The following is a 13,925-nucleotide window of genomic DNA, read 5'->3' as shown; positions in this document are numbered from 1 at the left end:
AAAAATGTATGTACAAACCCTAGACCTCCTAATTCAGAAACTGTGTTCCCATAAATTCTCTAATTACTGATGTGTGTGAGAGGCAATGATCTAGAGCGATCGCAAGTAGGAAGGACCAAGAGCTAAGGCTAAGTTCTTCCAGTAATTACCTGGATTTTTGACCTGCAACACGTGAGGCATAATACTGTCTCCCCCACCCCTTAAACAAGTGATGTCCTTGAGTACCCTTCGTTTCTGGATTTGGACTCATCATTACCGTTTTCCATGTAAGTGGTTCCAAGCCTTTGCACTATTCTTGCAATTTTAAAAAACTACATTTTCAAAATATTTTAACACATCAGGATATTGAAGGTGGTCTGATACACATAAAAAACAGAAATGAGGTTATGGAACTCAGATTGAAACTATTTATTATAATCTCTAAAATAATTTCAGTTGGCACAACTGCTGCTTAAAACCATATCAGTATCAGGCTCAGAATTTAATGACAACCAAGCAGTTCACAAAAACACCTTGAGCAATAAAACATGCTTAATATTTCTTTGAGAAATGTCCTTCAACAACATGCATAACACAGCGGGAGTTCCACAAAACTGTTAGAAGGCGACGCTTGAGGGCCTAGGTTCTGCATTCCCACTCATATTGCTGAGCATTTCCGACATCTGTGAAAGGCTAATTTAGCCACGTTTCATATCCTTCCCCATTGCAAAGGCCTTTAGGTTGCAACTTGCCTTCTTAAGGAACGTTCTGGGTCATTTCTTAGGAAAATAAAACCATGCACACTTTTGGGGGGGAAATCAAGCTGCTGCGACCTTTAGTTTTTACTTAATATACTCCAATGAAGAGTCACTAAAATTTTTGGAAATTTATGTTACATTTTTAAAAGTACAAATTACTAGGGGAAGGAGTTGAAGTTATTTACCAAGTGCTGGGTTCTCTTAAAGTCACAGTTTTCTGAATAAATACATGTAACACCACTACATTTTTTTTTAACTCTATTATAGCCAGCCTGAAGAGAACTTTATTTTGGGTTGTCACTTCAACATCTTAAATAGTATTTTTCCTTTGCTATTATTAAACTCTTTCTTTCAAAACATTTCTAATTGTTTTTATAGATATTGGTTTCACTGTGAATGTTACAATACCTCAGCCTGAGTTTGGTTTTGAAAAAAAAAAAAATTAACATTTGAAACTTCAGCTGGTCAAATCAGAAGGAGAGGGGTTACTGTAATTTTATTATACCTTGTATTAACAATAAACCTTCTCACAGAGAAGAACATACTTTAAATACCTTACGTCATATTTACAACAATAAAAATTCACATTTCATGCTTAGTGAGACACTTCAGTCACCCATCAAGTAGTCTTCATGGTTACCCGAGACAGAGCCCTTTTAGTATCTGGGCCTCTCCTGTGCTCCAGATAAAAAACTCTTCATCAACCCTTCCACCTTCCTGGTCTGCTTGGAAATGGGAGAGTTGGTCCCCCTAGCCATCAACTTGTGACCACAATCCAATGTGCTGTAGGCTTTGGGACGTGTGCTGATACCAAGTTGCTGGAAAGTGCTCAGGAGCCAGGGTGTTCTCCAGCCACAGGATGAGAGTTCTGCCGAGCACAGTTAAATGCTTCCTTTATGTGTCTATTGCACAGATTTTTTTTTTTCTTAAGGTCCCAGAAATAGTGCTGCATTTCTTTCATTGCTATATACATTTTTCTGATAAGTTCAGTGTTTCACTGGGAAATGTGACTTGTAAGGAGTTCCCCTTAGGGGCAGGCCCAGCCCTGTTACCCCCACCAACTTCATCCACCAGTAAGACACTCTCTGAGTCCTGACCCTGTGAGGACTCCGAGGTCTCTGATATTCGCAAAGTCCTCAGGGAGGTGGTGTCTGCTTGGGCCAGGCCCACCCCAGGCACACCTGGAAGCAAATTCCTGCCTCCAAGGCTGCTTTCGCTGAGCTCTGGCAGGTAGAGGAGGGTCTGGGATGTGCTGCTGATCTCCTTCAACTCTCTGGAGAGGAAGGAGCGAGAGTGACTGGACATGGCAGAAGATGTCCTTCGGCTGTCTGTGCAGTGCGGTCCTGAATGGTCCCTGCGGGAGCCACCAATGCGGCAGAAGAGGCATTTGATCTTCTCTATGGCTTTGCTCAGCACTGTCTTCCGCAGGAGGATGTATATCCAGGGATCCAGGATGGGGTTCACAGAGGCAATTCGGATGGCCTGCAGATCGGGGTTCTGGCTGATTTCTCGCACCAATTCTGGCTGATATAGCTGGTTGATGAACACTCGCACCTGCAAAAATGAGATTCCATGTTTAAATTTTATCGTTCTTTAGTTAGGAAAACATGGCAATACTGTTAGCTACCTCAGGATTGGTAGGCAGTTGGCCTGTTTTCTGGTAATAAATATTGAGAAAAGAATCACAGAAACCAGCAATTACAAAAATGTGATATTTATGTTTAGAGTTAGTATAACTTGAAATATTTTTGTAACTATCTGATGGGTGTCTTCCTCAGATCAAAGAGTATGAAAAGGCAGTGTCTGTGTGTATTGTGTATGCATCACATCTGCTTCAGAAGCACTACTTTCTGCGAGCGCTGTGAGCTTGTTATGAAATAGCTTTTTGTTTCCAGAATCACTGATTTCTCTCATTCCAACTGACATTTTTTATGTTTCAAATAAAATTCATCTTTAAGTCAACTATCCATCTGATCATCACAGAAAGGCTGAGATCCCAGATCCTAGAAAGAAACTTTAAACCCATGTTATGATTTCCTATCATGATCATAGAACAGTTTTTTTTTTTCTCTAGCTCTGTTCCCCAATTATATTCATCTGGTATCTGTGCCTCTTCCTGGAGTCAAAGCCTTCCAGTCTTTCCCCTCTAGTTGCATTTCTTACTGCCATCAGTCACCAACTTGGCCTTCACACCTGCAGTTCCTCTGCTCTGCGTTCCATCTTCCAGACTGCCACCAGGGAGATGATTTCTATAGTAGGTATCTGGGTATGCGACTCAGCTGCCTAGCTATAGAAGGCCTGCTTACAAACTATAGTTTTTCAAGGCCGGCCTTAACTGCTACTCACAGGATCCATCCTTCAATCAGAATCCGTGCAGCTTTGAACTAAAACCTAGTCAAGGACTGCAAGTGCACCGTGGACACCAGCCAACAGGGATGACAACTTAACTGCAGCACACATTGAGCTCTGAAGTAAGGGTCCTTTGTCAGCACGTTACATGTCAGGTATGGCATAAGTGAATTAAATGCAAGAAGACTTTGGCAATCTTGCTGACATTTCGAAGTCTTATTTTTGTCAGCGAAGAAAACCTGCTGTTACTATAAACAGCTGTTATCATTCTTTCCTGTGTTTTGCCATTTAGCAATAAGAGCTTACTACATCTTAGGCAACACGATAGGTTCTGTGGACCACAAGTTGCTTTAGATTGTAAACTTCTTGAAGACTGAGATAATAGTGCAGTGAGCTCATTTCAGGGCGATGAAATGAAATGGGAGACAAGCTCATCTGTGGGGCCAATCCAGGTTGATGGAAGATGAAACTAAAAATGGGCTTCTTTTGTTGTGGACTCCTTGAAATCCGTGCATTGTTCTTCACCAGCTGCATTTCCCTGTCACCTTTTGGAAATACCTCAAGGGGTGCATTGCTGCTAACCCAGGGCCTCAGGAGACACTGCCTGGATTTGAAACTTGCTGGGTTTTGATGGATGTTTATGAGTTTGCTAAATTTAGAGTAAGGAAAATACATTTCAGATGGAAGTAGCTGCATGTGCAAAGTCATGAAAGAATGAAACGGTAAATTTTCTGGGAGCTCCAGATATGCAGCCAGAAAAGAGGAGAAAGGTGGGCCCTCTCTGTTCCTGGAGAAAAAGGCACTTGTTAAATGAGAAGTCTCAAATTCAGACTCCAGGTCTTTTTTTTTTTTTTTTTTTTTGACCTGGATCTTTTAGTCACTCCATCATCATTTGCATAAAAGTTTCTACTTTATATAAAATAATTGTTTAAGATAATTCATAATTTAGTAATTATCTCTTAGGAATTTTTTAAATTTTTGTGTTTTGTTTATTTTTATTTGAAAGGCAGATTTACAGAGAGAAGACGACAGTCTTCTGTCTACCAGTTTACTCCCCAAATGTCTGTGACAGCCAGAGCTAAACTGATGCAAAGCAGGAGCCAGGAGCTTCTTGTGGGTCTCCCAGGTGGCTGCAGGGTCCCAAGGACTTGGGTCATCCTCCACTGCCTTCCCAGGTCGTAAGCAGGAAGATGGACGAGAAGTGGAGCAATCAGGAATCCCATATGGGATGCTGGTGCTTCAAGTGGTGGATTAGCCTGTTATGCCACTGTGCTGGCTCCACTTTTAGTAATTCTTTTAGCTTACAAAAAGAGTTCAGAATCCCTGAGAAGCTCCATTAGAAACCTTAACAGGAAGAAAATCACTCACTGAACTAACGCCTGTATCTGTTAACCTGGAGCAGTGAGGACATTGCTCGATTCCCACAGTGTAATGATGAATCACCACCACAGGGAAGGGACGGCTTAGAAAGCGATGCTGCAGTTAGGATAAGAGCAGAGAGTTGCAAGCATGGCTGCAGAATCCATCTTTCAGCATTCTCGTGTGAAGCTGGATGAATGCTACAACTGTATCACTGCGTCTTCCTTCAGAGCAGTTTTTATTTTTATTTGTTTGCTCTCTGTGAGGAACTTAATTGACTGAAAAATCTGACCCAAATCTATTTTGGCCGCAATACCTGAACCGAACAAATGATGGTTTTATTTTGTTTCACTTAAATATTCTTTTGTTTCCCCTCAGGGATTACTGTTACTGTTTCTGATAGGAAAAAACATATTAAATAGTATATGGTTATTTTTTCTAAAAGCCAAGAAATCCTGAAAAACATCCAACCCTGTATGTTTTGGTAAGGGATTATGGCCCTGTAAATATCGGTGAATAAAATAATCTAATGGCTCTGAGATGAAATTAATAATTGGATCTCCAGGAGACAGCTAACTGAAGAATTAACTAGGGTGCACAGCAGTGTTAGGGACTTCCACAAAGGTCATGGAATATGGAACTAAAGCCTAAGCTGATGTTGGTGCAAACTATCTTTGAAATCCATGCATACTTGAGGTTTATGTGAACTTGAAAAAGTTCATGAAAAATGTATGTTATGACAAGCTGTATTGTACATTTCAAAACTTATCTGCACAAAGTTAATATTTAAAATTTTTTAATCAGTCATTTAAAAAATTTACTTGAGAGGCAGAGAGGTAGTGATAGAAGCAGACAGATCTTCCGTCCTTTGGTTCGCTCTCGGACAGGCTGCAGCAGTGGCTGCTGGGTAGAAGCAGGTCATTGGTGCTGTCTCTCAGGATGTGAGCAGCAGGCAGAGCGAAACCCACACCCGGCCACTCTGACATGCCATGTGGGTCAGTTGCCTTCTCCTAAACTTATCTTTTATTTCAATCTTCTAAGAATTTAATTTTTTTATTAATATAAAGAGAACAGATTTCATAGGTACAAATCCAAGAAAATAATCATACTTCACCCCTCTCCCTCTCCCTTCAAATTACCCTTCCTTCGTATCTTTTTGTTTAGGGTGTCTTCCCTTAGAAAGCTTTTTGGAAATTGTACTGGAACAAATGCCAATATCAAGACAAAGCAAGATTAATTTTTTTCTAAATCTTCACAAAAATACATGAGACAAGTAACCGTAGTTTTTCTTCTGTGAGTATATTGAGGTGCCCAGTGATGCTTGGGAAATGAGTAATTCTCTCAGACTCGAGACTTTTCTGACGAGTTTGTTCCTTAGATCTGGGCGTTTTGAAGCCTGTAACAGGTCCCTGGTGCTGCTGGAGGCCATCGGAAGCCCTAGGTGCCAGATGACCTCCTGGGAGCTTTTTCTGTGTTATGAAACTGGCTTTTGGGTTGACTTACAACTTCAGGAGATGCATGAGGTTTATAGTTTGCTCCCCTCACATGACGTGTTTCTGAAGGTAACAGATATAATGAATTTTTGCCTATTAGTGTCAAGTTCCAAGTGTCCTGCTAGCGTTTCTGTGAACTTGGAACGTCCAGCCTCTAGGTGGCAGTGTTGCTCCTCCGGGGGGTTTTGGTACCACAGTCTCCTTAAGCATTTTGCCAGCTATCTCCAAAACCCTTCCAGAACAGAATCTCAATTAAATCGGAACCTTACATTTCTGAGATTTTAAACATTGAAATGCTTTTTTGCTGATCACTTCTCCATTGCAGTCTCAAAGAAACCATAGTTACTACTGAAAGAATGGTAATTTTCGAACAGCTAAAATGGAATGGAATCAGTAGCTATTTAAGGAATGTACTAGAGATTACCATCATAATCAAAGGTGAGGAGGAAAGGGAAGACGTCTAACTGCCTCTGTGGTAGTGATTAATTTTGACGGCTAAAGAAGAGAATGAGAGGAAGCTGTAAGGAAAGGCATGCTGTGTTTTAGAGCTCCATGGGGAGAAAGCTTCCAGGCTGGGACAGGCCACGAACCTGGTCACTCCATTAGACCTTTTCTGTAAAGGGGAGCTCACAAGGTAGCCAGAGTGAAAAGAGGAAAATTCCAAATTCAAGTTAGAAAAATTGTTTAGAATTTGTTAAATAATATGAAAAGAAATCAATTTGAATGGCTTTCAGTTTGTGCCACTTTCTCCATGGAGATCTGCTTCAAGTAAAAAAAAAAAAGGATAAAAATGAATAAATCTCCATACTGTTGTGTAATAATTGAATAAATATAGCAACAACCTCTGCTTCCAACAAGGCTGCTGGATTTAGTCTTCCTAAAAGGAGAAAAATGCACAGCAAAACTTCAGTGTCATAGGAAGGTGAGAGAATTTTCTGGAAATCTTGTCCAATAGGCCCTATATTTTATACAAATAAACATATCCAGGCGGCTCGCAATGTTGGAGGCGAGTGCTGCTGATCAACAGAACCTTTGAGTCAGGGCAGGGAAACCTTGCATAAAATTAACTGACTATAAATATCCTATTTGCTTTCCACTTTTCCAATTTTGCAAGTTAGTCATTTTTCCTTGGCAGCTGCAGCTATGTGCATGTGATCATCATTAATATCGGCAGCTGGTATTTACCACTTCTGGAGGATTCATGGTTAGAGTGTAGAACTGTGGGAACTTAATGTGGAGAAGGTGTGATAATTGCAAAAGAGGATGGGATGGCAGGGCAACTGTGAGGGAAGCTGTTGGTGAAAAGCTTTGCAATCCAATTGTTCCCATCCTGCCTCTGCTTTTTTATTTATTAAACTACAGATTATTAAAGTTCTCACTGAGGTGCACAGCATAGCATAGTCGGTGCTTGTTATTTTTCTTATAACCCACAAGTTAAAGCTTGGCCACAGTGGACTATATTTGAACACTTCAGGTAGGGTAACTCTAGTCTAAGCGACATGTACTTCCAACTTAAAAGAATAATCTGTTTGCAGGGAACTGTCCAAACAGTAAGCCTTCCCATAAGCGACAGGCTGTATGACTGCATGTGTGAGCCCATGCTCCTGTTGTGGGTGCACAGGATGGATGGTATCTGTGTGTCCAGTTAGCACCTTGTGAAAAGTCCAGACTAGACATGGCTGTCAGCAGAAATGCTTACCACTCTTTTTCTTTTTAGATGTAGAGTTGTTGACAATATGGGGGCATGAAAGAGCTCTGTTCTTGTTTCTTCCAGGTTACTAACTGGCCACTTAGCGTGGGCAAGTTACTTAATGTCTCTATTGGTCAGTCTCCATATTGAAGTTTAAACTCTAACATCCTAACAGGAGAATGCAAGGAAAAGACTTTTGTTAGTAGATGTTTAATAAAACTAAGGTTTGACAGGTCAGTAAAGCATGGTGAAAAGATCATTAGATGAGAACTCAGCTGTAGCCAGCCCTCAAGTTGTAGAATTGTGTAAGTTCTTCCTCCCTGCTGCTGGCGGTGCTGAATGTTCTGGGCTGCCCTGTTTTCTTCCTAGTGCTGTTCAAGAGTCAAGTGAGACAGCTGCTGGATGTGGAAATACCTTGCTTTTATGTATTCCTCTGCAGGCTTGAAGGTATTGCCCCTGGATCAGCAATTTCCTGTTATTTCCAAAAGTTTGTTTCTAGGAACTGCTGCTTATTTATGTATTTTTGCAATTTAGCCAAATCAATTTGAAGCATAACAAATTCTTTAGATTATTCTGCAATTGTCTCAAGCATATGGCATTAGTCTTGTACCTGAAGCTACCACTTTGACTCAGCCGTTATTTCATAACCCCACTTCCAGTTTTCCTCTTGTAAACGAAAGTCTATCTATTTACATGGTTTTCCTCTGTTTTCATAAACTTCTGCTGATGACATGCTGTGGAAGCCTCTAGAAACAAGTTGCATATAATGAGCAACCAAATAACTCCTCACAAGGAGCCCAGGTTTTACCTGAGGGAAGCAGAAGGTTAATCAGGCTAGCTATACTACTGTCAGTGATGAATGTGTCTTACCTCAGAACAGGAAGAAAGAAGGCAAAGAGAAAAGCAATAAGTATAGTCTTGACCTGCTTGGCTGTGCATGGGAGAATATCTTTAAACCCTCTTGTATAACTGTTTGGCACTAAGGCAAATGACTTAGTTATAATTTTAAATCTAAATGTTAGCATTGAACCTTCAAAACTGGGCAACAGAAATTGTTCTAGCAATAGCACAGAACATGGGGACTTTAGGAGACTGTCTTGCTTGCATATTTGTAAAGAATACAATACCCGTCACTTTTGAAATCTTAAGCTGCAACTTTCATTTGTTCTGCTCCTTCTGCGTCCAAAAAAAAAAAAAAAAGGAAGCAGATGATAAAGAGTGGTAAAGAGAAGAAGGGACAGTAGCACAAGAGCCACCTTCCTACCTAAGCCCTGTGGATTGTATTTAAACCCTCTTGGTTCCCTGACTACAACCCACCTTGGAGGTTCAGCACATCTCCCTGTGATTCATTTACCAACCTTTCCCGAGTTTCTATTCCAAGCCCAGCTCCATTTACGACACATACACATACCTCTATCTTGGAAAACAAAATTGTCTTTTCCTTCTGAGCCGTCAGCCACGCTGGAAGAGTCATAGTAGCTTCCCTCCCAAGTGTCCACAGAGAACAACTTGGCTGCTTTTCAGTGGCTGCTTGCGATCCCTGTGTACTATGTCAAGATTGCTGAAACTCCAGATGAACTGCGTTTGCTCTGCTAGTTTTTCACCAGCTTTCTGCATGATTCAAAGGGTTTAACAACCAATTTTATTTCAAAAAGCTAAAAATAGGTGCTTCCTTACTCTCCTTGGAACAGAAGATTGGCCCTACTACTTTAATGTCAGAAACTTTCATGTGAAATTATAATCTCAACATAAGAATGTGATGAAAGAGCATTATGAAAGTAAGCCAAGGATGACTGGAATTGTGGACAAGTTCCCTGCTGATTCTTTTCATACTTCTAAATGAATGACTCCAGCACTTATCACGAATTTACAAATTACATGGATTCTGGAATTAAATTTTAGCAGCCAAAACTAAAAGCTCAACTCTGAAGCTACTACAACTTGTACAGTTCCTTATTTCTCACAAAGCCATATTAATTCTTGACTAATAATGATTGCTTATTAACAAGCCAGTTTCAATTTTCAAGTAAATTTGCTTAATATGTGCTTACGTTATTGACACTATACAGGACAGTATATATTTTTAAGTATGGTTAATTTGTGAGTCACATATATTGTTCTTCTAATTTCCTGCCTCCCTAGTGCTCAAGTAGTTTCAAATGCTTTGTGATAAATGGCCCTAGATGTTAAGGGCAGGTCCCTCACTTCAATCCAAGAGACGTAATTAAGGTTTGGATGCCTCTGTCGATTGTGGAGGAAAAAAGAAAAACAAAATTTCACCTGTGGCTGCAGGAATTGATAGCTCCACAAATCTACCTGCCAGAAGTGCATACACATTGCTGCTCTTCCCGTTGTAACTTCTCAGTTCCTAAAAGTGGATGTTCTCTAAACAATAGCCCATCACATTGTCATTTACAATTCTCTGAAACACGAGGCAGAGTCCAGGACCCTGCAGGCCCCAGAAGCAGCAGAGCAGTTTCTTTTAAAATCTCTCTTCACTAGGAGTTGCCATTACAGACATATTTATGTGACTCAAGTGTGACTTAACTCCGTTAATTATATTAGGTCCTGGGATAGCTTAAAGGCTATCCTAGTCAATTATATTTACTTCTGTTTATACAAATTGGCGAGAAGCTACTGTATGCTGGCTCTCAGCCACCTCTGAGTTCCTTCCACTTACAGTCATTTTTATCAGAGATATAATGTTTTTACATCAAAGATCCCTGGGAAGGGAAAAATAATAGCCCATTACATTTATTTTCTCTTGCTCCAATAAGCACAAGGAACAGCAGTCATTTCTTTCTGAGCTGGCCATTTGGAACTGCCAGGAATGTAATGGTTTGAGAGATGCAGAACTCAGAATTAGTTGCATTCGAGATCAACTACAGATCAAGTATTTAAGTTCCTCTGCCCATCTGCTTCTAATGCATTTTGTTTTAATGACAGGCAAAACAGAGAACTGGGTAGCATTCTGTTTATAGTATTCTGAAATGTTAAAAGGAGATGTCCTACAAATGGATGTTATCAAAACTCAAATGCATGTTGTACAAAGACCAAAATTAGCAATATTCTAGAAGGGAGATGTCATATGAGCAGGGTTGGAATCAGATGGCCTAACGTCTATTAGAAGCCGTGGGGCTGTGGCCTGGCAATAAAAGACAATTATCTCTAAACCTGCTTCTCTGACTCTCAGTTTCTCACAGCTGTTGACAGTTCTAACTTAACACCGCATGCACATCAGCCTGGCCATACCTGGCCGTGGAAATTGCTTCCCTGCCCTTCAGAGCACTTGGAGGGACCCAAGTCTGGGACATGCCGAGGGTGGTCTGCATGGGTCAGGAATCTGCCGTGACTGCATGGGCTCTGCAGGACTCCTCTAGGCAGGACACTATGAATTGAGGGAAGGGATTAAACTATACAGCAGCCCACAAATCTCTTCCAGCTCTAAACTTCCAGATGATTCAGACAAAAACCTCAGCACTAATAGAAAAGAGAGAGAGAGCAACCTGTGGAATGGTTGACAACGTTTAAGGCTCTGCCTTTCGACGGGTAGACAACCATGCTAAGTCATATCACAGGGTTCCTCCCGACGTGTGAGCAAGAGGGGGAGTGTTCCCGGAAGACTCTGGAGGCCAAAGTCACGCAGCAAGGGTGGGGGCTATTCCAAGGGAACATACACAGGCTTTAGGAGAAAGCGGCCCTGGGAATGGATTTGAAAAACACCTGCTAACCCTGGTTACACTTAGAATGTCCTGGGGCTTGTTCCTGGTAGCGATATAGGAGGATCCTAGCGCTGCTCTGGAGTCAAAGGGACACAGGGGGGAAAATCCAGGAGCGGAGCCGCAGCCCCAGCCACTCACCACGAGCGGGATGGAGCAGATGAGCACCACCAGGGAAGTGGCAATGAGCAAGATGACCATCTGGATCTCTGCGCCGGCGATGCGGCGGAAGCTCCTGCGGCGGCGAAAGTCGCTGAGGCGCGGCACAGCTGGGGAGGCGGAGGGGTGGCCCCGGCAGGCGGCCGAGGCCACGGCGGCGGCCGCGGCGCTGTGCTGCTCCGTGCCCAAGGAGGTGCGGCGCATGAACTGGCGGTGCATGCGGAGCAGCGCGCCGCACACCAGCACGTTGCAGAGCACCGTGGCGAGGATGAGGAAGGAGCTGAAGCCCGCGTACATGTAGGAAAAGGCAGCGTGGGCTGTCACGTTGGTGCGCCAGTCGATAAAGCACCAGGTGTCTGGGAACTGCAACCGCGAGCTGCCCATGCCCATGTTGGGCAGAGCGCAAAAGAGCACGTTGGACGCATAGACCGCGAAAAGCGTGAGGCCGGCCAGCCGCTTGTCCACGTAGTGGCTGTAGAAGTAGGCGTGGTTGATGGCCAGGTAGCGCTCGATGCTCATGGCACAGATGATGCTGAGGCCAGACAGTCCGAAGAAAAGCAGGATGAAGGTGCTGTAGTCACACAGCGCCTGGCCCCCGGGCCACTGGCCCTTCATGTAGGTGGCGATGGTCACAGGGCTCACCAGCAACGTGCCCAGCAGGTCGGTGACAGCCAGACCGCACACCAGCGTGTAGAAAGTAGTCTCCTTCTGCTCCTTTCGAGACTTGCACAGCACCACGATGGCCACCAGGTTGCCCACCACCCCGAAGATGAACATCACCGCCGGAATGGTGACCGGGTTGTTCAGCCGCTCGGCCATCGAAGAGCCGGACACGTTGGCCACGGGAGTGGACATGCTGATGTCCTGCACTGAGCAGCCTTGGAGTGTGAGACTGGGTCTAGGGATAAGGGAGAGAGGCAAAGGCACAGTGAGCAGAAAGGACCACCTGCCAGGAGGAGGTGCTGAGAGCCGGGGAGCAGCTCCGTCTTACTAGCTGGAGGGCAGCCAGAGCCATCTGTAGCTGTCCACGTCCCTGGGCTCCCAGTGCGCCCCACCAGCAGCACCGCTCTACTGACAACAGTATTGATAAGCCAATCATGCCCTCCCCGCCTCTTCCCCTCCTCCCTTTCTCAAGGGGAAAGTGACTTGCTAATTTTTATAACCCGCAGACTCCACGCCAAGAAAATTCCCACTGCCAAGCCATGGGGGACAGTCTACCCTCATTGCCCCCTCTCCCCGCGCTCGCAACCCGATTCCTCTGTACCCAGGGTTACCTGGAAAGGCCTGAGCGGTGGCGGCGCCGGGAGTCCCCAGGTCCTTAGATGTCCTAGACCCTCCTGCAACCTGCTTCAGCTTAGACCCGCTCTCTCCGACTTCTCAGAACCCGGTCGCGGTTAGCGTCCACTTTTCCGGAACTGGGGTCTGAGTGGCCGGCTTTGAAAAGCGTGGAGAGCCAGCCGGGCAACTGGTGGGTCAGTATCGAGGAGTTTTCAATTTCTGGTTCAGTTTTATTTCTTCTTTCTTTAAAGGTCAGTCCCAGTTTTGTAAAGCCCCGCAGGTCCAGTCCGCGGGAGGACAGCGTTCAGGTGAGCGGCCAGGGGCGCAGGTGGCACGGAGCTCGGACCCTGTCTCTGGCCGCTGCCCTCCGGAGCCGCGGGCAGTACCAATGGCTACCGGAGTGGGCGGCTGCCGCTGGGGCCACTCCTGGAGTCCTGGGGGTGGCTCGGGGTCCACAGGGCCTGCGCCTCTGATCTGGGGCTGTTCATCTTCCTCTGGGGCTGCTGGGTTTCGAGCTCCGCTCTCACCCTTCCAGCCTCTGTACAAACTTTTCTGCTTGTTCAAGTTTCCCTGACAGAGGCGGAGACGGATGCCGAGCGGCCCGTGTGCTTATTGGCGGGACTGGAAGGAGGCGGAGCGCGTTCCACCTCCGCGCGACCGGGAAGCGCGGCTGGGCGGAACCGGAGCCCAGCCAGGGCGGGCTCGAAGTTGCGCCGGTTAGGTCGGGTGGCTGGAGGGGTAGGGGTAGGGGGGCGGGACGGGGTGGTGGCTCCCCGAGCTTTTCCGGCCTGGGAGCTATGCAAAGGTGCCGCGGGCAGAGACCCCGGGAAGCCCCGGTGCTTTCCCGGGCACCCTCAAGCCTCTAGTGGAGTAGAGAGGTCCCTCCTCCCTGACTGCGTGCGGCTTCCACTGAGCTGTCTTTCACACCTTCTACCCCTGCGGCCGCGATAACAGTTCTGGGTGGGGAGGACCACTGCTTTATGACTTCACTTTGAAGCCTACACACGGAGAGGAGGAGCCGGTGTGTGCGCGCACGGGCTCGGGGCCAGGGGCCAGACTTGAGTACGCGCAGCGGACGTGGTGGCTGGACGGGTGTGTGGATATCAGGTTTGGGCGGGGAGACAACCAAGATCCATCCTCT

The 13,925-nt window shown here is 44.9% G+C and overlaps 1 protein-coding gene across 1 annotated transcript; it reads right to left on the bottom strand.

Moving 5' to 3' along the window:
* Positions 1-393: 393 nt before the first annotated feature.
* Positions 394-13,304, bottom strand: PTGER4 (prostaglandin E receptor 4). Its single transcript, XM_040977488.1, has 3 exons — positions 12,781-13,304; positions 11,489-12,404; positions 394-2,291 (listed from the first exon to the last, which is right to left on the bottom strand). The coding sequence occupies exons 2-3, from the start codon at positions 12,359-12,361 to the stop codon at positions 1,701-1,703; spliced, it is 1,464 nt and encodes a 487-aa protein (XP_040833422.1). The 5' UTR covers positions 12,362-12,404; positions 12,781-13,304; the 3' UTR covers positions 394-1,700.
* Between the last annotated feature and the right edge of the window lie 621 nt (positions 13,305-13,925).

Source organism: Ochotona curzoniae, unplaced genomic scaffold, assembly GCF_017591425.1.
Source record: "Ochotona curzoniae isolate NIBS_2020 unplaced genomic scaffold, NIBS_Ocur_1.0 contig_2754, whole genome shotgun sequence".
In the NCBI taxonomy this organism is placed as follows: domain Eukaryota; kingdom Metazoa; phylum Chordata; class Mammalia; order Lagomorpha; family Ochotonidae; genus Ochotona; species Ochotona curzoniae.
This window is presented reverse-complemented; position numbering and strand designations above follow the sequence as displayed.

Excerpts from the sequence above, each read along its gene's own strand:
- PTGER4 (XM_040977488.1), bottom strand. The coding sequence starts at position 12,361 with ATGTCCACTCCCGTGGCCAACGTGTCCGGCTCTTCGATGGCCGAGCGG. Across the intron at positions 2,292-11,488 it reads TCTGCTCCATCCCGCTCGTG|GTGCGAGTGTTCATCAACCA; the intron begins GTGAGTGGCTGG and ends TCATTTTTGCAG.